This window comes from Martes martes (genome assembly GCF_963455335.1).
Source record: "Martes martes genome assembly, chromosome: 9".
Taxonomy (NCBI): Eukaryota; Metazoa; Chordata; class Mammalia; order Carnivora; family Mustelidae; genus Martes; species Martes martes.
The window spans coordinates 88,863,893-88,889,265 of record NC_137896.1 but is presented as its reverse complement, the minus strand read 5'-3'; the positions used below and the strand labels follow the sequence as shown (position 1 = coordinate 88,889,265).

General features: G+C 47.9%; 1 protein-coding gene across 4 annotated transcripts in view; it reads left to right on the top strand.

The window, feature by feature from the left end:
- SFXN5 (sideroflexin 5) overlaps positions 1-25,373 on the top strand; it is a gene marked incomplete at its 3' end in the record, with an annotated part of 113,184 nt that overhangs the window by 8,204 nt on the left and 79,607 nt on the right. For 2 of the 4 annotated variants that reach the window (XM_080814843.1, XM_080814846.1), the window contains exons 2-3: positions 4,354-4,422; positions 15,480-15,557. In XM_080814843.1, the coding sequence (XP_080670969.1) occupies positions 4,354-4,422; positions 15,480-15,557 (147 nt within the window). Of the gene's footprint in view, positions 1-1,799; positions 1,999-3,003; positions 3,078-4,353; positions 4,423-15,479; positions 15,558-25,373 lie in introns of those variants that run through there. The other 2 variants (XM_080814844.1, XM_080814845.1) reach the window with 2 other exon arrangements.

Sequence of the window (25,373 nt, the reverse complement as noted above, 5' to 3'; positions counted from 1 at the left end):
ATTTTTTGAAATTTTCTTCCAGGTGATAAGATTGTTTCGGGCTGGGGGTGGATCTTTACCTTGTTCACCTTACACTTCTCAGCTCAGCTATTGGCACACAGTAGGTATTTAATGCATATAGACTGAATGAATACAGTAATAAAGCTTGTTCCCCGGGCACTATAGGAATTATTATTATTTTTTAAAACATCAGAGCATTCCAGGCAGACCCTATCTGTTCTTGGCCTTGCCCTCTTTTTCTAAAATGTCATCTATCATACTTCAGTCTCTCCTCTTGGCTGACATTGATGCAGTTTCCAAGTCCAGCCTTCACGCATCAGAGCCCTTGTGGATATCCCTCTCTGCTTGGTAAATTCATCCATCCACCCATCCCAGCACCTCCGGGAAGCCTCCTTGACTCACCAGGAAGAAGTCATCTGTGTCCTCACTGTGCTTTATGATGCTTCATTTAAGGTCTGACCACAGCATTTTGTAGTGACTTGTTTACTTGTCTTTCTTGATGGACTCAGCTTCTCGAACGCTTGTTCACTGTGGTGTTCCCTGAGCCCAGCTCAGAAGGCAGTGAGGATATCTATGGAGCAAAGTGTTTTACCTAGGACACTCTCTCAGTGGCCATGGTGGAGAGTGACACAGGGGGCCAGCAGGGCTAGGACAGGATGAAGACAGCGCCAGACCACAGGGCAGTCAGAGACTAGAAGTCGCCACTGGACCATATTTAAGAGGTTGCTTCACTTTGGATGTTCTCCTTCCAGGCCCTCCCCTCTGCCCCTGCTGCTTCTCTTCCCTACTTGGGCCACTAACTGCCTCCCTGTTGTCCCTTTCAAGTCCTAGGCTCCCTTGGAAGTCTCCCTTGGAAGCCCAGCCTGTGCTACATCCCCTCCAGGCAGCCTCCGGGCCATAGGGATGTGGCCGGAGCCCCTTCTAGGTGTGAGACAGGAGACTAGGATCCAGGGAGGATGAGGCTACAGAAGGAACACCCAACAGCCTACCTCCTTCAGGAGCTTGTAATCAAGTAATAGAGTAGACAGTATTTTAAATTAAGTATGTATTTTTAAAATAGACTATTACTTCTATATATTATATATACACAGAATGCTGGTTCTTTTTTTTAAAGATTTTATTTATTTATTTATGTATTTATTTGTCAGAGAGAGAGAGCACACAAGCAGACAGAGTGGCAGGCAGAGGCAGAGAGAGGAGCAGGCTCCCTGCCGAGCAAGGAACCTGATGCAGGACTTGATCCCAGGACCCTGGGATCATGACCCGAGCCGAAGGCAGCGGCTTAACCGACTGAGCCACCCAGGTGTCCCTCTTTTTTCCATTTTAGAAAGAAAGAATCATCCATATTCCTGTTACCCAGAGTCAATCCCTGTTAACATTTTAATATATTTTCATCTAACTTAAAAAAAATTTTTGTACTTTCTATTTTTTTTTAAAAGATTTTATTTATTTATTCGAGAGAGAAGAGGAGAGAAAGAGTACAAGGTAGGGGAGGTGCAGAGGGAGAGGCAGGCTTCCCAATGAGCAGGGAACCCTATGCGGGCTTGATCCCAGGACCCTGAAACCATGACCCAAGCCAAAGGCAGAGACCCAACTGCCTGAGCCACCCAGGTGCCCCTGTACTTTCTATTTTGAAACAGTTTTGATCTTACAGAAAAGTTGCAGTAAGAATAAAGAGAACTTTCGTATACCCTCGGCCTAGGTCCACCAGTTTTTAACATTCTTGTTGCATTTCCTTTATTATTCTTTTTGTCTACAGGTGATCAGAAAGTCCAGAAACAGAGCAAATATCCATGATATCATCAAGGACATCTTCAGTCTGTAAAGAAAAGAACTCACATGAAAGTATTCACTTTCCAGATTGCACTGTTGCCCTCTGTGTTTACACATGTAATTTTTCTCAGCCCTTTGAGAGTGGGTTATATCCATTGATCCCTGACTACTTTCGTGTATCATAAGAACGAGGGCATTCTGACATTGCTGTCTTCATCCACTCGGGTGGGTATAACAAAAATACCATGGACTAAGCGGCTTATAAACGACAGAAATGAACTTCTCCCAGTTCAGGAGGCTAGACTGTCTAAGCTCAAGGGCCTGGAAGATTCACTGTTCATAGATAGCCGTCTTCTGAGATCTCACATGGTAGAAGGGCCAAGGGGCCCTCCGGGGGCTCTCACAATGGCACTGATGTCATTCGTAAGGGCTCTGTCCTCATCTAACTGCTTCCAAAGGGCCCCACCTTGAAATACCACCACTTTGGGTGTTAGGTTAACATGTGAATTGGTGGAGAGGCACATTCAGTGTCTAGGAAGTAGAGTTAGGACATTCAGGAATCTAACATGGTTCAACTACTTTTATTAAACTGTGATCCCTATTCCAAGTTTGTCAGTTGTCCCAGTAACGTCCTTGAGAGCATCTTGCCTTGACACAGTCCAGAATCGCAGATTACTTATAGTTGTCTTGTTTCTTTGACTTCCGTTCATGCGGACCCATTCCCGTTTTTGTCTTGATGACATTGACATACTTGATGAACAGGATGGTCATTTTATGGAATGCCCCTCAATTTGGGTTTGCCCCATGTCTACTCATGATTAGCTTCAGTCCCTCCAGAATGCTCTTTGAGTGACACCGTGAATTTCTCAGCGTGTCATATCCAGAGGCACATGATGTCCATCTGCCCCCCCATTGGACCTTTGAGCATGTCCCCACCATTTTGTTGGCTGGCAGCTTCATCACATTCTGGCCCAACAAAATGAGCTGGTTCCAGCTTGTCACTTCCCTTCCCCAGCCCTGGAATCAGCCACTTCTGTAAGGACCCCCGGCTGGATCTGGTAGACCAGGGCCTGGATGTCATTGTGTGTCTTTGCTATCCACTCACTGTCCATCTAGCTCTATTTACCTCCTTGTTTTTTTTTTAAAAAAGTTGGAATTATCCTGTTAGTATGCATTTCACGAAATCACGAGCATTTTTTCATATCATAAATGTCTGAAAATATAATTTAGATGGCTACATGGTGTTCAGTCATATGAGTGGACCATTATTTACGGAACCATCCACCTTCACAAATAACGCAGCGGTGAGCATCATCGGCCTGTACTTCTAGCCACACCTCTGAACATCTCTGGTTGTTTCCTTAGGCTAAATACTTAGAGGGGAAATTTTGCCAGGATGGCGGTGTGAACTTTGTGTATAAGTGGGGTAATGGTTTAGGCCCTTTGAGTTACAAGAGGTTAGAGAAGCAACTGTTTGAGTTAAGGAATAGTACTGAAGCTTGATCTGGTTTGTGAATGGCAATACCTCAAGAGGGTGGCAGGAGGGGGTGGAGAGGGTGCAGGGGGGTGTCAGAGCAAGCAGAGAGTGGAGGCAGCATGGGGCCTGGTATGCACAGGGGACTTTCAGGGAATGGGTCATTACTGGGAAGAGAAAGCAGAAGGTGGCTGTAGGGTCTGGTGTCCTAATGAGCAAGGGGAGGGAGGGAGTGTGGAGGCTTCTGCTTCCTTCCCCATGCAGAGGAGGGTGCTGGGAGAGCTGTGGGGCTCTAGGGAGGATTTGGGGCAGAGCCCGGAGTGAAGTGAGGCATGAACTCCCAGTGTTTGCAGCTTCCCCTTTGTCCTCCAGCTTGGCATCTTCTCACCCCCTTGAGCTCAGCTTTTTCCCCAGGGCAGAGGGCCCAGTAGCAATGTTTTTCGTTGCTCGGTTTCCTTTCATTGTGGGCTAATGCCCGTGGCCTGCTTTGCACAAAGCCCTCCTTTTCTGGGGCCCCTGCTCTGGGGCGAGGCCAGGGCAAGCAAGCCCCCATCCTGAGCCTCACAGCTGCTCCAGGGCTAGGGGTAAAGGAGGGCTTGAGGTCTGTGAGCTGGGTGTGGTCATCCTTGAGCTTTGCCTGTGGGGAGCTTTCTCTGGGGGCGGAGCCCTAGCAGGACCTTGGGGAGGGACCCTCCCTCTACTTGAGAGGTCCAAAGCAAGGCAGGGAGGCCTGTGGTGCACAGGGAAGCCTGGGAGATGCCTCTCCAACCTGTGTGCTCACTGGTGCTGGGGAACTGTGGGAGGCTTGGAGAGGACCTCAGAGAACTGGGGGAAGAGGGAGGGAAACAGGAGGTACACTGAAGAGGCCCCAGGACAGTCACCGAGTACCTTAATGGTCTTTATGAGTTGACCTTAAAAAGACTTCAGACCTTGGAAAGCAGACCTCGGGTGACCAAGAAGTGAGTCCTCATTGGCATTTATCACATGGGGAGTCCTGGGGGCAGTGGGATCCCATGGATGAGGGTACGCTGTGGGGTGTGGTCCATGGGGGCTGGAGGATGGTCTACAGCAGCTGATTTCCTCTCCTCTCCCACCCCCTTCTCCAGACGTCCTTCTACGGTCGCTTCAGGCACTTCTTGGACATCATCGATCCTCGTACACTCTTTGTCACTGAGGTAAGTCAGGGGCATCACTCTCTACGGAGGCCCCCGCCCCTTTCGAAGATCTGTGGGTCACCTCTGTGTGTGCCTTATATACACGATCTAATCCCATTTGCACCTCACAGCATCCCTTCAAAGTGGATATATAGCACCATTTCGACCTCAAACTCTAGTGAAGTTATTACCCAGGACCTGAAGGACACACTCACGACAAAAGTTCGAATGGTACGGGTGTGTTTAAGTGGAACAAGAAAGTATCCTCTCCTTGCCCAACCCCCTTCTCTCATAGCTAAGGTTGGATTTCCTGAGGTAGAGTTTACTTTCGGTACATGTGCCGTTCCGCCTTCCGACAAACATGTGCAGTCACGTCCCCCTCCCACCCCACCACAAACCCCTAGAACGCTTCCATCCGTCACCCTACAGTGTTTGCTCAGACACTTGCTCCCCTGCTGCTGCCAGCCTCTGGCTACCACTCACCTGTTCTCTGCCCCTGCTGTTGTCCTGGTTTAAATGTCCCAGAGATGTCGTCCTACGGTGCGTGGCCTTGCGCATCTGGCTTCTTTCCTTGGCATAATCATTTCGAGATTCATCCACATTGTGGCGTGTGTCGTGGCTTGGTAATTTCTTACTGCTGGGTTGTATTCCATTTAAAGGATGTTCTAGAATTTGTTTTTTCGTCCACTTGTCAATGAACGCCTGGGCTGTTTCTGGTCTGGGGCTATGAGAAATAAAGCACCGTGAATATTCTTTGTGCAGACATAGGTTTTCATTTCTCATGAGGAAATAATGAGGAATGGCTCATTAGCTCATGTGGTAACTGTGGTGGACGTATGTTTAACTTCATAGGAAGTTGTCAGACCGTTGTTCCGAGCGGCTCTCCATTTAACATTCCCATCCGTGATGTTCCAGGTCTCCACATCCTCACCAACGTGTGGTATCATCCAATTTAAATTTAGTGCCAAATTTTTCTCGGCCATCGTAAGAAGTATGTCTTTATACCCTTCAAGTGTGCGGAGCAATGCACATGCATATAAAGTCACAGGTCATTACGAAGGCCCTTCTGTGAGCAGGGCTGTGTTGCAAGCATCTTACATGCATCAGCTCATCAGCTTGACACAAAGCAACACTACGGTAGAGATGGTTCTAAGTTCTGTTTTACAGATGTGCAAACAGACAGAAGTTAGGTCTCAGGCCCATGGTGCTGGCCAGTGGTGGAGCCAGGGTTTGACGCAGGTAAGCTTGTCTCCAGACCTCTTATTCTTAGCCAGTTTGCATCCTGTTTGGGTAACACTCCCAAGATTACCCAGCGAGCAGAGGGCCTGAGCTCCCGTGCTGGGTCCCCACCCATCCCGAGCCTTTGAGTTGGCTTGCCGGGTGTGGGAAGGGGGTTGAGGGAGGGGTGGTGCTTCTCTGCACATCTTCTCTGTGGTTGGCTTGCCCCAGCCCCAAACTGGATCCGTCTGGGAGGTCAAAGCCATGATGGAAAGAAGCACAAGGCCTTCTGGGCACCTGGGCCGAGAACAATCCCCAGGGGCCCTGGGAGAGCCTCCCAGTAATGCGAAATGTGGGAATTACCCTGGTATGTGGGTTCCTACTGCATCTCAGCGAGGACAGTGGGCTCAGTGGACTGGCTGACTTTACCTGCCCCTCTGGGCCTACCAGCTCTGAAGGGCAAGGCTGCTGTACCCTGGGCTCTGTCGGGATTTTCCTCAGGAGTAATCAATGTGACTGTATGAGAATTTGGAAAAGCAGCACACTGGAGAAACTACTTCCCTAGCCTAGGTTATGTGTCTTTTTTAGAAAGCCCCAGAATGGTGCAAAACTAGATACAATTGTAACATCTGTCCCAACAAAAATGCCACCTGCTTGTTGGAGAAGAGGACAGAGGCTAGTGCTTAACTCAAAGGATAGGTGCAGAGGGTGGTTTTGAGGCATGTTGAGAAATGGTGGAGGGAGACAGAAGGTCGGGAGGCCCTTCAGGGCTCCCCAGATTACCACGAGCAGGCAGGGCTTTGAGGATGGATGGGTAGCTACAAGGGGGCGACCTAGCGGTCCCGGTGGGCCTCCATCCCCCACTCCCCTGTCCACCCTCTTCTCACTCCCAGACCATTTCATTTCCTATTCTCCTTGTACCACATCTTGCTTGCGTTTTGAATGGCCCCAATATTCTTATACATCTCTAAACCACTTTTGGCCTGCGTCCCCTATCAGCAATTGACATGGCAAAACAACTTAACGATTTACTGCCTAGAAAGTCACCGATACAACAGAAACTTTGGAATATTTTTCAAATTTTACATGTGCCCTCCCCTGGTTGGGGACGGTTTCCAGCACCACATGCCTGCCTTTTGGAAAGATTTTGCCCACAGAAGATCATCATCTAAGCCCTGAAATCTCTGGAAGGGCCACGACTCACTGGGTCTAGTCCAGGCAGGTTACCTAGCAAGGCCATTGGCAGAGAAGGGATGAGAAATTGGATGCAGAGTGGAGAGCCCGTGAGCTCTCCCCCACGAACTGTGACGCTGCCGGGAGGGCCATCCACAGGACATGATTCACATCTACAGAGAACTATTTCTCTCTCAGGGTCCTTGGCTGGGTTTCTGGGAGGGAGTGTGAGGTGGCGGTCACCCCACTGGAAGAGATCTGGACAGGCCTGTCTGCCTGCAACGGGGATAGGTTTGTGGGGACATGAAGAGGTGGTTCTGGAAGCTGGTAGTTCTTGAGGTAGAAAGATCCTGGGCAGCTTGAGCCATCTGGTGACCTGGTTCTGAGAGGCATTCGCTGAGTCGATGGATAGGCTCATCTTGAGAGAATTTTGCAGCAATTTGTTTGTCATTTATAACTGACCAAGCTTTAAAAAGATTCCAACCCTCATGTGTAATGAGGCGGAGGCAATTTCATTCACTGTAATTTCTCTCAGGAAGAAGGCTGTCTTTGTCATAAGGACGTCTTGAGCAAGGCTTCAGGGGAGAAAGTTGGTCTGCTTGACAGAGGGGAAGAATGGTGCTTTTCTGATCCTGCCAAGAGGAGAGAGAAGGAAGAGGGAGAAGCAGTGGGAAGGAGAGCGAGCATCTGGGATGAGCTGAGAGGCCAGTGGCTGGGGCTGTCTTGAGACTGGTCATGCCTACTGAGTTGTGAAAGTTGACATGTTGTACTGTTGCTCTCTCCACCATCATTCCTGGGAAGTTGCCAGTAAAGTCTGCCTGGTTCTTGAAATCTCTGCAAGAGTAGACTATTTGAGGGGCAGATCTTGAGGGGCTGTGAGTCTCCTGTCGGGGTGCAGTGTGTGCAGGCTCAGACCCGAGGAAGCAAACCACCAGGAATTGGCAGAAGCCCAGCGTTGGCTTTGCACCCACGTCATGGAATTTGATCTAGATCTCTGAGGGCAAAGGTGTACCAGCTGACATTGAAGTTACTTTTAATTATGGACTGAAGAGAAAAGGAATTTGCTGTTCTGAATTCAGTAATTATTTCAGGGAATGAATGGTTGACAGATTATATCATCCTGAAGGGTAGAAAAAACTGACTGAAATATTGGTGTTAGTAACCACAGACTCTGTAGGAGTATTGGTGTCATAATCGAAACTATCTGTGTTATATTACAAGATAGAATAGATAAGTAATTATATTGATGTTGGGAACCAGGTTTCTCACCGTGGAGGTAGGGGGCTACAGATCTGGAGTAGGGGAAAGGACAAAGAACTATGTGATGTTTTATTGAATCAGAGGTATGGATATGAACTCATGACTCTCTCTCTCTCTCTCTCTCTCTCTCGCACACGCGCGTGCGCACACACACACACACACACACACTGGTATTTATATTTCCTGGTTTCCTGACTCTCTTCATTGAAAGGGCCAGGAAGCAATGACCTCTGGTGACAGTGAACACACTTAGCACTCAGATTTTGGTTTCTAAATGCCACAACCTACTAAAAGAAACTGGAACTTCTTGGAGAGGTAGTCCACATCTGGGACAAGGAGAGCAGCTACAGAAAGTAGAAGGAAGCTCAAAGAGTGATGGAGACACAGCAGCTGGCTTGAAGGGAAACCCAGCAGTCACATTTGGGAGAGTCTGAACATTAAGAAGAATACAAACAATGGTTATAACACACTAAATAATCATAATAGTAATACTAATACATCTGTGAGTCAATAGTAAGAGTAACACGAAGGAGGAGGAGAAATCCATGAATCCATAGTAATACTAGTACTGGTATGGGAGAGGGAAGCTCACCTTCACTGAAGAATGTCAGCTGATAAATGTAGAAGAAAATAGCCTTGTGTAACCCTCAGTGAACTAACTGCCTCTGGCCAGGACCGTTAGTGGATGCCCGCACAGAATAAGGAGTTGTAGGGCAATGGGATAGGGATATGCGTATGCTCTCAAGTAAGTTTCACCCTGAAGATTAGTTAGCAAAGGGGAAAATTTACCTTTATAATGAAGAGCTTGCAGGATCCCACTTTAACCAGGTGGCCAAACTTAGCATCACTAGCCATGAAAAAACTGACATTGTGTGCCTTCTGATGTGATATGATTCTGGTAGTAATCCCTAAATACTGGAATAAATGAAAGCCTGAAGAAGGAAATAAAAATAACCCATAATTCCACCTGCCAGAAATAGTCACCATTGACCTTTTGGTGTATGTATATGTACAAAATTGGGATGATTTATATAATATGTGTGTGTGTGTATGTATGTATATATCTATATATAGATATATCTATATATATCTGTATCTCCTTATGTAGGATATATACAGAGAGAATCATGAAATATATGTTTACATTTACATAACATATATGTATACATGATATATACTCTTTTTTCCATGTAGCATATCATGAGCATTTTTCATCATTATTAAATGTTATTTCAAAATATATTTAATAACTATGTAGTAATCCATCATATGATTATTCTATAATGTACTTAATAATTTTCTCTATTGTGACCCACTTTGGTAGTTTACATCTTTTGCCATTTTAAATAGTACAGTAAATATCCATAGACATAATTCTCCTCATATTTCTCTTTATTGTCTTTGGATAAATTCCTAGAAGTGAAATTTCTGAATGAAAGACATTTTAAGACATTTGATATACCATGCCAAATTGCCCTATAGATTATACTAACCTGTATCAAGATTATATCAGTGTATAGTCTCAGTAATAGTGAGCGATGATGTTGTATTTATTTTTGTCTTTTAATTTTTCATTGAATTTTTTTTAAAGTAGGCTCCATGCTGGGCATGGAGCTCAACATGGGGCTTGAACTCACAACCCTGAGATCAAGACCTGAGCTGAGATCAAGAGTCAGATGCTTAAGCAACTGGCCATCCAGGTGCCACTCAACTAAATACTTTCTTAATTACAATGTTTCTCTATACCTTCAAAAAATTTCAATATAGTCAGTATACAATATAGCGATTCAACAATGCTCTACATTATTCAGTGCTCATCATGAGAAATATACTCTTAATCCCTTTGAGGAGGTCCATTTAAATACTACTTCTAGATAGCATCTGATATTCTAATTTTAAAATCTTTCATGGAGTTTTTACTAAAAAATACTCAAATGTCAATACCTTTATACACTTCAAGTTCTTGCCTATCTGCATGCATTTTTGGCATACTACTACACTGAACACTTTTTATTTGCTTTTTTCAATCATTTCAAAGTCTTTATAATTTTTAATTTATTTTAATGTATTCTTTTTTGTTTATTAAGAAAGATTTATTTATTTATTTTACACAGAGAGAGCATGAGCGGGAGGGACAGAGGGAGAGGGAGAAAGAGTCCCCAAGCAGACTCCCTGTGAGCAAGGAGCCCAGTATGGAGCTCTGTCCCAGGACCTTGAGATCATGACATGAGCCGAAACCAAGAGTTGGATGCTTAACCAACTGTGCCACCCATGGGCCCCCTTTATACTTTCTAAAAATCAAGTTTTGACGTCTAAATAACCGTCAGCATAGACGTTTAATCCTGGGAGATCCAGGACTGCAAAGAGGGAACAAGAAGGGGGCTTAAGAAGGCTGAGGGAAGGCAAGAGAAGGGCCTGGGACTCTGCATATAAATCATTATCTTCTAGCCCCAAGTCCCCACACTTGGGACCACAATAAAAATAGCTCAGGTAGTCATTGAGGGCAAGGTGAGAGTGCACGGCCCTGCCTTGGGCAGGTGCAAGACTGACGCAGGTGAGAACAATCAGATACTGACCAATCAAGGCCTGAAGTGCCCTAAGCTGCTGCCCTCCCCTCCCCCTGCCTCCCATCAGCCATCTCTGCTTTGTTCTCTCACACACACTCCATTGCCAATTCATTCTCCCCACCCCTGATGCTGCTTTTCTTTCTCTCTCTCTCTCTCTCTTTTTTAAGTTCTGCGAGCTCTGGGGACTCCCAGATTCCCCACTTTGCCTAAAGTTTGAATGCTCCAGTTTCTGTGTCAGATCAGGCCTGGCTTTGAATGAGAGTAAAGAGGACCCTTCCTTTTCTTACCTGAGGTGCCCTGCCCCAATAGGCCTCAGCTTTGGGGGATGTAGGCATTGCTTTGACATCGCTGGGAGACGACCCTTTCAGTTACTCTTATGAGGACCAGACGGTCTTCCATGCTGATGTTGTGTGGAAATGGCCCAGAACTGGGATGGAGGGGATTTCTAAGTTGCCTCCCACCTACCCTGTGACCCTGGGCATGGAAATGCCCTTCCTTTTCTGGCCCCGGTTATTTCAGTGAGGGGGTAGCCTAGATGGTTCTATGATAGATACATGCAAAGGGGTATTCTTATCCACATCCTTTGTGAATACGGAATGGTCTCTTGTAATTCTGGGATGGTCAAACGAGCATCACCATTGAGGGACTTTTTGCTGACTCTTTTCCCAGCTTTTCTTTTTGTGTCCTTTCCTTCCTGGGTCCCACTGTCCCTGTTGTGTCAGGCACGATCTCTTGCCCTCTCTGGCCACCACTCTAACACTCCATGCCTGCCCCTTTACTTCCTTCGTCTGCCCCTCAAGGCTTGGGGCAGGACCCTCGAGGCCAGGTTCCTCCTCTCTTTGAATTCTCTGCCCTGGAGCAGACCTCCCAGGTGCCAGTGTTTCCAGAAGGACCTTCTGGAAACCATGCCCCAATAAAATACAGGAGATAACCTCAAGGTGACACTTTCTGGCAGGTGAGCTAGAGGCAGGCAAGCCAATGAGGGAGTCTGGGAAGCAACTAGGGCAAACCCTCCCCCTGGCCCATGGCTCTAGAGAAGGGCCTGCAGCCTTTCATCCACTCCTTGCTGCCTTTGCATCGGGGCCTGGCTGCCTGTTTGTTTCTGGTTGAAAAGACTTCCTGCAAAGTTCACCTGCCAGGGACCTCCAGCTATCCCCACCTCTCAAGTGCCCAGCGCTCCTCTGTCAAGCCTCACAATGCAGGGGGTGGGGGAGGGTTTAAAGCAGGGAGACCCTCCTCCCATCCCTCAGGACTCCCTGGTAATGACCCCGTTCTCTGTAGTGAAGGGTCCCCCAGCCCCCAGAAGAGTCAGGCCTCAGGGACCTCTTAAAGCAAGTGTCCTGGGGTTTGGCTGTCCCACAGAGCGGCCTGGAGCCCTAGCCCCTCGGCCTGACAGAGGGGCCTGGCTGAGGCTTAGTAAAGCCCAGGCAAGAGAAAAGCTTGTTCTAGCTTCCTCCAGTCCTAATTTCCCAGACTTGTTCTTGAGGAACTTTGGATTTAGTTCTCCCTCAACTCATGCCAAGATCGGGGCTCTCTGGAACTTGTTCCTGTGGCAGGAGGCCTCCCTTTGATGACTGTGTCAAATGAAATGGCGCCTGGCCAGGTTGTTATAGGAACTCGGAGAATCCCTGGTGTGGGAAAATAATGAGAACACGGGGCCATTCACCATTCAGCGCTGGAAAGTAGAGCAGTCATTGTCCCGTGGCAGAGGCCGCGGTGTGGGAGGAAGCAGGCTTGGGGTGGGGAGCTTGCCGCGTCACTGCAGGGCTTTCTGGGGGGGCCTGCGGGAGGGGGGTGCACACAGCAAGGGTCTGACTAAACTCTGGGTAGGAAGACTGAACTTCTCATGTTGTAGCCCTGTGACCTGAAGCAAGGTAAAACCATCAACATGATCCCATGTTGTTGAAAAACAAATGCATTAAATCCAGAAGAAAAATCCCCCTCACTCTTTTTCAACCATTCTCATTTCTGTGGTGGTTATCTCAGCGGTGTATTGATGAGGGATTTAAAATGATCTTTTGTGCTTCTCTATTGTTTTCTGACATTCTCCCTAAATAGCATGGGTTAATTGCCCCTCCCCTCCCCACCCCTGCCAAAAAAAATCCCACCAAGCCATCTCCATGTTGGAAACAGATTCTGGGAAGAGACTCCAGAATTTTGGAATTGATATGCATACCTTTGAGAGGGAAAGGCAGGACATCCCCCTGCCCCAACCCCACCCAGTTCAGGCTGCTCCTAATCAAGAAGTTTCCCTGATGTCCCGGATTAGACCCGTGTTGGTCGCAGATGCTTCTCAGGCAGGCCTGATGGGTCAGGTGGTCTGGCTGGCACGTCTGGGCTGACAGTCAGTCTGTCTGTTCCATTATAGCAGGTGGCTCTTCCTTTCCTGTCCTATGGGACTGCCCTGTCCGATGTCTCAGCAAACACCTTGCCTGCCCCGTGGTTGCCCTTCCTGGGGCGGCATCCTGCCTTCAGACCCGGGGGCTTCTGCGGAGGTCTCTCTGCATTTCCATCCTCAGCTAACTTTGTCCTTCTATCCAAAGGGGAACAAACAAAACAAAAAAAAAAAAGAGGGGGGAACAGGGCAACTTCACTGGGTTTCTTTGCCCACACTGGGCAACCCTGATGTCTGGATCCCTCAGCCAACTTTGACATAGACTGCCTTCTATGGCTGTTGTCTGTTTCTTGTTAATTTTTTGAGGTAGAGCATACATATGGTAAAATATACAAATCCCAAGTTTATGGCTTACTCCATTTTGACTTATGTTTATAACCATGTAACCACCACTCAGTTGAAGACATCGAACATTTCCATGACCTCAAAGGGTTCCCTTATGCCATTTCCAAGTTAGGGCCCTGCCTCCCCGTCCCACCCCCCACAAAAGTAACACTGTCACGACCTCCACACTGTTAGTTAGATCAGCTTTGCCTGTTCTTGAACTTTATACATACTCTTTGGTATCTGACTTCATTAAGTATATCAGCATTTCATTGCGATATAACAAATCACCCCAAAATGTAGTGGCTTAAAACACTACTCGGTTGTTTTGCTCACAGTCTTCAGTTTGGGCAGGGCTCACAGGGGACGGTTCATCGCTGTTCCATGGGGTGTCCACTAGGGCGGTTTGATGGGGAGCCGGAAAGTCCATTTCAAGATGGCTCCCTTGCATGGCAGGTGGGTTGGTATGGACTGTCAGCGGATAGCTCGGACTGTCAGCGGATAGCTTGACTGTAGCCCTGGGCAGCGCCTCGGTTTCCATCCAGGTGGGTCTCTCCATATGCTGCTCAGGCTTCCTTACAGTATGATGGCTGAGTTCCCAAAGAGCGACCATCCCAAGAGAACAAGGTGGAATTGCAAGGCATTTCTGTGACATAGCCTCAGAGGTCACATAATCTCACTTCAGCCATACTCTGTTTGTTGAGGCAGTCATGAAGTCCTGCCCAGGGTCAGCAGGAGGACACGTGGACACACGGACTCTACCTCTTGAGGGGGATGTGGGAAGGTTCTAGAAGAGAATGGGGCATGGCAGATATTAGAGTGTCCCTTTTTGGAAAATACATTTTGCCACAGTATGTCTGTGAGATTCATCCATATTATAACATGTGTTTGTAGTTTGCTTTTTAAATTGTTGCGTAATATTTCATTGTGTACATGTACTATAATTTACCTGTCTAGTCTAGTACTGACATTTGGATTGTTTGCACTTTGGGACTATTTGAATAGTGCTGCTATGAATATTCTTTTTTTTTTTTTAAGATTTTATTTATTTGTTTGAGACAGAGAGAGAGGAAGCACAAGCGGGGGGCAGCAGAGGGAGAGGAGCAGGTTCTCTGCAGAACAGGGAACCCGATGTGGGACTCGATTCCAGGACCCTGGGATCATGACCTGAGCTGAAGGCAGACGCTTAATGACTGAGCCACCCGGGTGCCCCTGAATAGTGCGGCTATGAATATTCTTATAAAAATATTTTGGTGGAGGGGCGCCTGGGTGGCTCGGTGTGTTAAAGCCTCTGCCTTCAGTTCAGGTCATGATCCCAGGGTCCTGGGGTCGAGCCCCGCATCAGGCTCTCTGCTCAGCAGGGAGCCTGCTTCCCCCTCTCTCTCTTTCTGCCTGCCTCTCTGTCTACTTGTGATCTCTGCCTGTCAAATAAAATAAAATCTTTTAAAAAAAATATTTTGGGGGACAAAGGCTGCCTTCTATCACTGTTGCTGTCTCTTTAGCTTTTAACATTTTACAGATGATACAATTCTATCTTCCTTTTTTCCCTCTCTCTCCATCAGTTACTGTAGCCCATATGCACTTTAGTGTGTAAATCTCTGCTAGTGTTTTTAAAATGTTGCAAAGAAATTGTATGAGTATTACATAAATACGTTATCTTTATGAAAACTTTCAATATTACAATTAAGATTAAATTTCCTCCTGATAAAAAAAAAATTTCCTCCTGATACCCCTTGCCAAATCTGGACCCTTTCCTCCTACCCTAAGGCAACTCCTGTCACTAATTTGGTGGGTCTCCTTCCAGAGCTTTTTTGATACATTTGCACACATAAATATTCTCATAGAAAATATTGGTTTCTATGTGTGTGTGTGGGCTTTGTTTGTTTGGTATAATGAATGGCATCATACGGCTCTGCAGTTTACTTTCTTGCTCAAAAAAATATGTTAGAGATGGAATCACATACAGATCTTCACTTTTTAAACTGCCCAATAATGTTCCATAGTATTATCAGGCCACTGTCATTTAGCCATTTTCCTATGGAAGGACACTTAAGTCGTATCCTTCTTTATTGTTTGCAAGGGAAAGAGTTGTAGGAGCCTTGGATCTGTGCACCTCAATGTCTTTTTTCGTTCCCCTGCAGAGACGTCTCAGAGAGGCTGTGCAGCTGCTGGAGGACTACAAACATGGGACCCTGCGCCCAGGCGTCACCAATGAACAGGTGATTCAGCCGGAAGCGGAGAAGGAAGGCGGCAAAGTCACATTCCCTTCCCTGCAGCCAGAACCACTCTCTTTCCTTCATTATCCACTTCTACTACTACTACGTAGCCATGTAGATTTCTGGCTTTTTGGAGGAGACACTCAGGTCTTTCCCATACCCTGGGTCTCTTGGGAAGCATGGAGGCTGATAAGGCAAGACAGGCCCAAAGGCAGTAGTTTCCTGGAGCTGAGTGTATACCTCTTCCCAGTTCCACATTTAGTGATGTCACAGTGGTAGCTTGAAATCAGCCATGTGGGAGTATTTATACTATGGAAATTGGCAAATGCTACAAATCAGGACTTTCTTCCCCAAAGAACTGATTTTTAAACATTTATTAGTATACTACTACACAAAAGTTCAGGTTGAGAATAGGAAAGACACAGGAGAATAGTGGAGATTAGGCTAGAACACTAAATTAATTTTTTAAAAATGTATATTGGGTAGGAACTTGAACTAGAGCTAAGTGAACGGTTACTGGTTGTGTTCAGTTTGGAGGAAAGGTAGAGGGATGCATTGTAGGGCTTCTTCAATGATTATAGAGACTGATGGTTAATATGCCAAAGTTTTTCTTTCTGTTTGTAAACTTTACTTCAAGATCTTTTAAAAAAATTAATTTCAGACTTTTTTTTCCCCAAAGTAATATGTACACAGGGGTGCCTGGGTGGCCCAGTTGATTAAGTGTCTGCATTTGGCTCAGGTCATGATTCAGGGTCCTAGGATTGAGCACCTAGTTGACTCCTGCTCAACCGGGAGCCTGCTTCTCCCTCTCCCTCTGGTGCTCCCCTTGCTTGTACTCTCTTGTTTGCTCGTTCTCTGTCTCTCAAATAAATAAACAAAATCTTAAAAAAAAAAAACAAAACCCAAAACCAAAGTAATATGTATGCACAGTTCAAAAAGTCCAATAGTACTAAAATACCTGAAGGAGAAATAGCACGCTGCCCCCATCTTTCCTTAATTTCCATTCCTTTTCTCCAGAAACAAATACTTTTAGTTGTTTCTCCAGATAGAAATCTATGTCAAACTAATATGCTTACCTATAGTCCTATTTTTCAATTAGTCATTTTGTATTCTCCTTGATTCAGCTATCTTGTTATTTACCCCCATTAAAAAACACACATCTCGGGGCGCCTGGGTGGCTCAGTCATTAAGTGTCTGCCTTCGGCTCAGCTCATGATCCCAACATCCCAGGATTGAGCCCCTCATCGGGCTCCCTGCTTGGCAGGAAGCCTGCTTCTCCCTCTCCCACTCCCCCTGCTTCTCTCCACTCTCTCTCAGTGTCTCTCTCTGTCAAATAAATAAGTAAAATCCAAATGAAACAAAAGAAAACAACAACAACAAAAAAAACAAAAGCCCATCTCTCCCTCATCCTCATCACTCTCCTAAAATAGTTATTATGGATTTGGGGGTTTATGGATATTCACTATTCACATTACTACTATGATATAAATGACATTTACTGTTTTGTTGTTGTTGTTTTTTCTCCTGTTCAACTTTATGTTTTACCTGGAGGTAATGATTGCCTTGCTTTTTCACATTGGCCTGGTTTTCTTTATACTGTCACTACCTCTTACTACATCCTCTAGCAGCCTTTTGATATTTTTAGTACCTCCTTTCCATCTGAAGACTCCTGTCCTTCAGCTCTATTTTCCCCCCTGAAATTTTCCTTTCTGGTGTCCATCTCCTCCAGCTCCAGGGTTTTCTGTTGGTGCACACTTTCATTTTGGTGGAAAATGGGTGGTGGAAAGCTCTTTCAGTGGCTTCCTATAAAAAGAATAAATGGGAAGAAAATTGTGAGTCCTTTTATGTCTGAAAGTTGTATTTCTTTCTTTTTTTTTTTTCTTTAAAGATGACTTTATTTACTTACTTGACAGAGAGAGAAATCACAAGTAGGCAGAGCAGCGGGCAGAGAGGGGGGAAGCAGGCTCTCCACTGAGCAGAGAGCCCGATGTGGGGCTCGATCCCAGGACCCCAAGATCATGACCTGAGCTGAAGGCAGAGGCTTAACCCACTGAGCCATGCAGGCACCCCTGAAAGTTGTATTTCTGCTCTCAGACTTTTTTTTTTCTTTTTCTTTTTTTTTGAGAGAGAGAGAGAGAGAGTCGGGAAGGGAGAGAGAATCTTAAGCAGGTTCCACGCCCAGCACAGAGCCCAGTGCAGGGCTTGATCCCATGACTTGAGCAGAAATCAAGAACCAGACCCCAGCTGACTGAGCCACCCAGGCACCCCTGCACTCAGTCTTAATTGACAGTTTGGCTGAGAAGAAAATTCTAGCTTGACAGATATTTTCTTTCAGAATTTTGAAGACATTGCTCTATTGTCTTCTCATCGTCGGAATAGCTTTTGGAAACCTGATGCATTTCATTTCTGATTCTTTTCAAATAACCCATTTTTCCTCTTTGGAAATGTTTAGTATGCTTTCTATTAAATTTATTTCTGAAATTCCACAATGGCATCTCTTTTAAAATTCACTATTTTGGGCTCCTGGTTACCATTTTCAATCTGAAGACTCCTACTCTCACAGTTCTAGCAAATTTTCTTATACTGTTTCTTTGATAATTTCTTCTAATTCTGGAACTCCTATTATTGACTATTATAATATGACTATTAGTCAAGTAGTCAACATTTTAGACACTTAAATTGTCTTATATCTTTTTCTCTTCTCTTCCATCACTTTGTCCTTCTTTGTGGCTTTGCAGGAAATTTCCTTGAGTTTATTTTCAACATATTGGTTGAAATTTTAACTTCAGCTAGTATAATTTTAATTTCCAAGAGCTCTTAGATTGTTTATTTTTAAAATTCTTCTTGATAGAATTCTTTTCCTGTTTTGTGAATACAGTAGCCATCTCATCTCTCTGCATTCCGGAAGCCAAGGAGTGGGGGAGGCTGGAGTCCCAATATTCGCTTTGCAGACTTTCAGTAATTTCCCTGCTTTGAATCTCACTCCTGTCCTCCACTGTGTTGGTGTTCCCAAGTCTGGGATCACTTGGGTTTAGTTTCTCCAGGAGGCTGATAAGCCTCTAGCATCTGGGGAACACAGGTGAGGGTGGTAAGAGTCACCTTCACCTATGATGAAGGCCTTGCGATCTTATTGCTTTGAGGACAGACTTTTAACCAATCCCCTGTGTTTAGCCTTACGATTAGCCCTTCTTTCTTATGGTGCCTGGTCCCTCCCAAGTCCTGAGCTTTGCTGGTGTTTTGAGGCCAATGGACTGGCTCCTTCAGGATGGACTCTGGGCATTTAAGGGAGGGCTTCTCTCTGCTGGATCAGTTACTAACACTCTCCTGATTCTCCATCCTGAAACACGTTGCTGTCCATCCTCTGCTGTTGTCTCCTCTTCCATTCTTTTGGTAACTCTATGAGGCACTGCCTTTGCCTTCTAGTACCTTTAGGTGCAAAGCCCATGCCAGGGCTCTGGGCTGCCAATGTGACACACACCATTGCCTGGCTCGATGTTTCTGGGGTAGGTGGCTTAGCCATCAGCTCTCCCCAACCCAATTCATTTATGTATTTCTTTATGTATTTCCCAATTCATTATGTATTTATGTATTTATGGAGCACCTGCAGGCCAGTTTTGGTGCTGGAGCCTGGGGAGAGAACAAGGAAGAAAGCAGATGAGGTTCTCGCTTCATGGATCCCCAGAATCTAGGCAGTGATTGTGAAAAGCCATGATACTGCGGGAGAGCAGAGGAAGGCGTAACCTGCCCAAACAAGAATCTCTGGAGGAGATTCTTGTCTGAGACTTGAGGGATGAGAAGGGACTGGCCAGGAGAAGCGCTGGGGTAGGAGCTGTCCGGGTGTGGAGACACATCACAAGCAGAGACAGCAAGCCCTTCCAGGGGAGGTCGAGGAGAATGTGCTGGATTGCGGCCTGGCCACTTGAAAGGAGGGCAAAGGTGTGAGCTGATGGAGCACCTTGGCCAGATGTCCTTGTGCAGGCCCCAGGGGGTGATGGGAGACAGGGCAGTGCTGGCTAGGCAGGGTCTGTCTTCAGGCATCTGTGCTGCCGTTAGGAAGGACGGGCCGCGACCAGATCATCCCTAAGCACAGTACTTCCCTGTGGGCTGTGGCGTGGGCGCTGAGGAGCTTGGGTGGCATGACTTGAGGTGCCCCTCTCTAGGCTGAAGTAGTGCTCAGAACTCTGCAGTTCCTCTTGGACCTGTCCGGGTGAGTTCAGCCCCCGGCCCTTCCTCACCAAGCTCCCTCTGGCTGAGGTTGGCCTCTTGGGACTCCCTCCAGCCTCCAGAGTTTGGGGAATGAGGCCATGTTTCTCCTCTTTGCTGCCTTCAGCAGCTTAAAGTTGCCTGTCCTGTTTCCTGGGCCTCTTTTGTCTTCTGTCCTGAGAGCCCCCATGTGCCTCCAGAGAGCGTGGAGGAGGGGAGGTGGGGTGGGGAGCAGGGATCTTGGCACTAGTCGTGCTTCCCAGTTCTGGCTCCTGTGGGTAACGCCTGCAGTGTCCATCTGGCGGCTGGGTAGCCTAGTGCTCTAGGTGTGAGCCACTGCTCGGCCTCCTGACTAATCAGATCCTCCCCCTCCCCCCTTGCTGGTGCCCCTGGCTCTCCAGAGGGGTCACAAGTCTTCCTTCCCTAGGCCTCCTCTACAAAGCCACACCCCTTCTGGCCTCCACAGACAGGAACCGAGTAGCTGGGTGATGACACAGAAGCCCAGGGTTTGGGGGAGCCTAGCAGTCTGGAGTTAAGGATGGTCCCCTGTTCCTGGTCCAGGCAGGCCCAGGTCATGAATCACATCCAGGCCCAGGGTGGCTCTTGATCTCAGCCTGGACAGCTGCCTCATCTACCCCGGGCTCTGTGGCCGCTCTGAAGTCCTTTTGCAGGCATGTGGGTCAGAAGCCTGTGGCTGCCTCCCGGTGCCGGCGGGCCTGTCCCCAGGTCACAGGCCACACTGGGTCACCTGCCTACTGATTTGTTATCCAACCTGGCCTCCAGTTAGGCCATCTCACCGGCGGGCCTCCACAAGTGGATCATTACTCTGTTCACACCCGATGGCCTTTGTTTTGTCTTCCGTGATTGGATGGCTGATATCTCCTCCAGAGACTGTTAACTTGTTAAAAGATTGCTATACCAGTGAAAAATTCATCCTTAGGATAAAATAAAAATAGGTATAATTTACCCTTTGGGCTTGACAAGTAGACATTGTATGTGCTAGGAGCCCCAGTAAAGACCGTAGCTATCAGCTGCCCAACTAAACCATAGATGAGAGCCCAGGCAGCTGGACTGGAGTTCTGGATGTTGACTCTGCTGCAGGCACTTTCCATGCCGGGGTGTTGCTGTGATGGTTTGGTGTGCATGGAGGTATGTGGGGTGAGAGGTCAAAGACTCCCTCACGGTGACAAGCCGCCACTCCCTTGGTGCTGACCAAGTGCTAGGCATTGCACTAAATATGAGTACTTCACACGTATTTCAGTTAATACTCACAGGAACCCTCTTTGGTAGGTGCCTGTATTAACCCCATTTTACAGGCAAAAACACTGAGACTCCGGGAGCTTACCTTTCTTACCTTAGGTCCCATAGCCAGGTAGATCCAATGCCCATCTTTCACCTGGTACTTGAAGGTGGATTTGGAAGGGAAGGGGTTCTCTGTGGAGTGGCCCGGTATGTGCAAACGCGGGGGGCAGACGAGCTTGGCATTTGGAAGGTCGAGCCCAGTTATATCCGTGCGGTTCACACACAGTAGTGCGGGTGCCTGCCTAGCACCCTGTATGTAATAGGGGCTCCAGGTGGTGGGCCCGAGGGGGGAGATGAGCACAGCCCGTGGCTGCCCTCCCACAGCCGGCTCCCAGCACAGGCGAGGTGGCCACATAGAGGGGGGCACAAGGGGCAGGGCTGGAGGCTAGGCTGTGGGACATTCATACCGAGGCAGGTAGGAGTCCGGCAGGGAGGGAATCTGGAGAATTCAGGGGTGTGAGGAAGGCCTCAGGGAGGGGACACAAGTGGTTGGTGTAGCGTGTAGACAGAGACCCTCTGCAGTGAATGGGACCAGAGGGAGAAGCAGAGTGGAGCAGAGAGAGAGATGGGGTCGGGGGAGGAAGAGGAGCGGGGAGGCAAGATGAGACCAGAGAGAGGAAGATGGAGAGGCAGTTGGGAAGTTACAGACTGCAAAAGTGTTGAGACTCGATGTGCTGTGTGGGGCAAGGGGAAGCTTCAGGAAGCTCTTGGGCAAGGGAGTAGCCTGAATGCGTCCTGGGGTAATGTCGTTCTGAGGGCCAGGTGGTTGGGGGAGGGTAAGTGCCGTTAGGGAAACCAGCTTGGAAGCTACTGGAGTGGGCAGGAGTGAGCTGAGCAGGTCTCTGGGAGCCCCTGTAGACTTCTGAGTGCGGCTCTTGCCTATCGTTCCACATTCCCCAGGAGCCGGGGACTGGCTTGCCTTATTAAGTGTCTGCTCTGCACCCAGTGTAACCTATTGGTCACCCCAGAAGCCCCACGAAGGGAGGACTGCCAGCAACCCGCCAACCTGGTGTCAGAGATCCTGCAAGTCTCTGCTTCCGGCAGAGCAGAAATGGGGTCAGCTGTATTTGGGCTCTGCTGAAAATAGCAGAGAAAATCCCAGGGAGTCAAAAATACTTGCACCCCGAATCTTCTCTGGGTGTCAGCAGGTTTGCCGGAAGCTGGCCGAAAGGAATGCTTGGCTGACACCTTCCCTTCCTTACCCTGACCTCTTGCTGCTAGCCTCTGGGATGCCGGTCAGAAGCCCACCCCGCTGGGCTAGTCACAGCCTGGCCCTTAGCATTAGCGTAGGCCAGGCCAGGGAGCAGTCATAGCTGAAGCATTTGTAGGATGTGCTGGGTGTTGCATAGGTGGAAACACCTGTGGCTGCATCACTGGGCTGGGGCACTGCGGTGGCCTCCTGAGGGGTCTCCCTGTTCTACCTGGGGCCCTCTGTGCCTTTTCAGTACAATACCCAGAGTCATCTGTGAACACATACATTATTGTATTTGCTTCTTGGTTCTAGGGTTTCTCAGCCTTGGTGCTATTGGCATCTGGGGCCAGAAAATTCTTGGTTGTAGGATGGTTAGCAGTGGCCATGGTTTTTACCAACTAGATGCCAGGATCCACCCCCTCCCACCTCATGACAACCACACATCGCCAAGGGTCCCCTGAGTGCAAAATCACCCTTCTGTAAGAACCACTGCTCCAGAAACTGTGTAGCATTCCTGCTTTCCACTCAAAGTAAAAGCCACAATCCTTAGAAGGGCCGGCAAAGCCCCCAACCCTCTGTGATCTTCTCTCCTACCACTCTTCTCTTACTTAGTCCACGCCAGTCATGCTGGCCTCCTTTGCTGTCCCTCAAACATGCTGGGCATACCCACTTTTGCCTCGGGGCCTTTGCACAGGCTGTTCTGGCTGCCAGAACAGTCTCCCACTAGATATCTGGATGACTCACTCCCTCCTTCAAGTATTTCCTCCAGTGTTACCTGAATGAAAACTCCCCAGACCACCTTCCCTGTTGCTGTACCCTCCTCCATCCTGCCACCACACACACCCCCTCTATCCTTGCCCTGATGCACTTTCCCATGTTTTCTGAAGCACCCACCCTTCCAATACAATTTGCTTATTATTATTATTTTTTAGTTTATTGTCTGTTGCCACTAGAATATAAGCTCCAAGAAAGCAGAGATTTTTGGTCTTTTTTGTCTGTTGATGTGTTCTTAGTGCCTAGAGCAGAGCCCAGCACATGATAGGTGCTTAGTAAATATTTCTGTTGAATAAATGCATTTTCTTTAATCTTCAGAAGAACCTTGCAAGTAAGTATTCATATCCCCACATTACCAATGAGGAAGTGAAGGTACAAAAGGATTAAGTAAATTGCCCCAGATCACACGGCCAGCAAGTGGGGGATCTGGAATTCCAACCAGGCTTTGACTCCAAGGTCTGTCCTCTTAGAGAAGCTGCATGTGTACAGAAGTGACCGCTGCTGATCTAGGGGGAAATGTTCTTTCTCCTTTCAGGAATCTGTAGGATTGGGAGGTGGTACCTTCACCCCACATAGACTTGCATATGTACGAATTACCTGGGAGTCACCATGGCAACAAAATTAATGGTAAGGAGTAATGGGATTGGCCCAAATGATAAATTAGGAAGTTTTTTTTTTTGTTTGTTTTAGGGAGGCATCCTTTGCTTTACAGAAGGATCCCCTTCAGGCTCTGTTTAATTACCTTCTGGAGGTTGTTTTAAATAGGCTCTGTCTCTGCTGCCTTTAGAGGTTTGGAGAAGCAGCTTGGAAGGAGGCAGAGGGGAAGGGGAGTGAGCCAGACTGGAGGCGGTTTCTCCTCCATCTGGGGTCTGGGCGCTGGGGGTATGCCCTGCTCTGCCCCACGGAGGCAGGGTTTTTCCTTCTGCGGCATGTTTGGGGCCCACCCTCTGGCTCTCCCCTGAGCCCTGTGCCGGGGTTCGGGGTTCGAATAAATTCAGAGGGCAGCTCTGCTGAGACACTGGCTGCTTCTGAAGGCAGCCAACTTCTGCATTGTTCCAGCAACCCCTCACCCAAACTGCTTCCCCTGCCCCCACTCTGTCCTTATTGCCCAAGCTGAGAAACCAAGCAAGGTCCAAGGTCTCCTGGCCACACCAGTTTGTTGCTGCAGCAAGTAAAGTCCAAAGGATTGGGGCCATGCATTTTTACGTTCCACCAGAGGCGCAGAGGGCCATGGGCTAAGCCTGGAGAAGACAGGCCATGTGGAGGAATTTGCAAGTTAAAGTGCAGCTGTTTCCCAGGCTGGAGAGAAGGAATCCCTGTCCTAGCTTCTCAGTGTGGCTGGACTGTCCGCTGCCCCTGTTTGGGCTCCCATCAAATGCTTGACCTCCCAGGCTGATCCTTGCCTGTAAGGCCTGTGTGCAGGCCTGGCTTATGAAACGTCAAGCTAGCAACCAGCTCTCGGCTTGTGGTTTGGCTGCCATTTCCACCTCCAGCATCCGACACATGGGTCCAGTGGGTCCTTGGGAAAAGCCTGGACCCAAGGCATCAGACCCGAGTTCTTTGTCCTGCTCTCTCTACAGGCTGGGTCTGGCCTCGTCACACAGGAAGGGGCCCTTCCTGCCCTCTCTCCTGCGTTCTTAATTTAAAAAAAAATCTAAGTCTAAGGTGTGCAGTGGCTTGCACAGGAGACTGTGCACATTAGTGGCTGAACCAAACCCCAAATCCACGACTCAGACTGTTGCTGCCAAGATCAGGTCATGACTGGGAATTTTAGTTTAAAATGAAGACGTCCCTCCCATCTCACTGGCCTCCTGAGGTGGGAGTATTGCTGGATGTCAGGAGAAGAGCCTCAAATGCTATGTTAGCTTTCATTCCTCCTTCTGTCTCTGGAAAGGCCTCCCTGAGAATCCTGGGAGGCAGTTTCCTATAATCCCAAATGGGGTTGCCTTAGTTGGGGTTAGACTAAATGCTGTCATGAAAAGATCTCAAAATGTACCAGCTCAAGTGAAGTAGAAGTTTCTTCCTCTCCCTTCAAACAGTTCAAGTTCCAGGTAGGCAGAGGGCCCCGCTCCACATGATCACTCAAGGACCCAGCCTACTTCCATTCTGTTTCTCCCTCATCTCCTTGGGCTGTCTTCTCTGCGTGGCCCAGCCCAGGCTGCGGTCACGTACTTGCTCCGGTTCATGGAAAGGGGACAAAAAGCATGGTTACAGGGGTGGCGGGTGCTGGGCAGGGAGAGGCCCATCTCACGTGTCCTCAGATGCCACTGGGGGCCTCAGTCACGTGACTGAGCCTAACTGCAGGGGAGGCCACTGCCCACCATGATTCTATTATTTTGGGAGGAGGA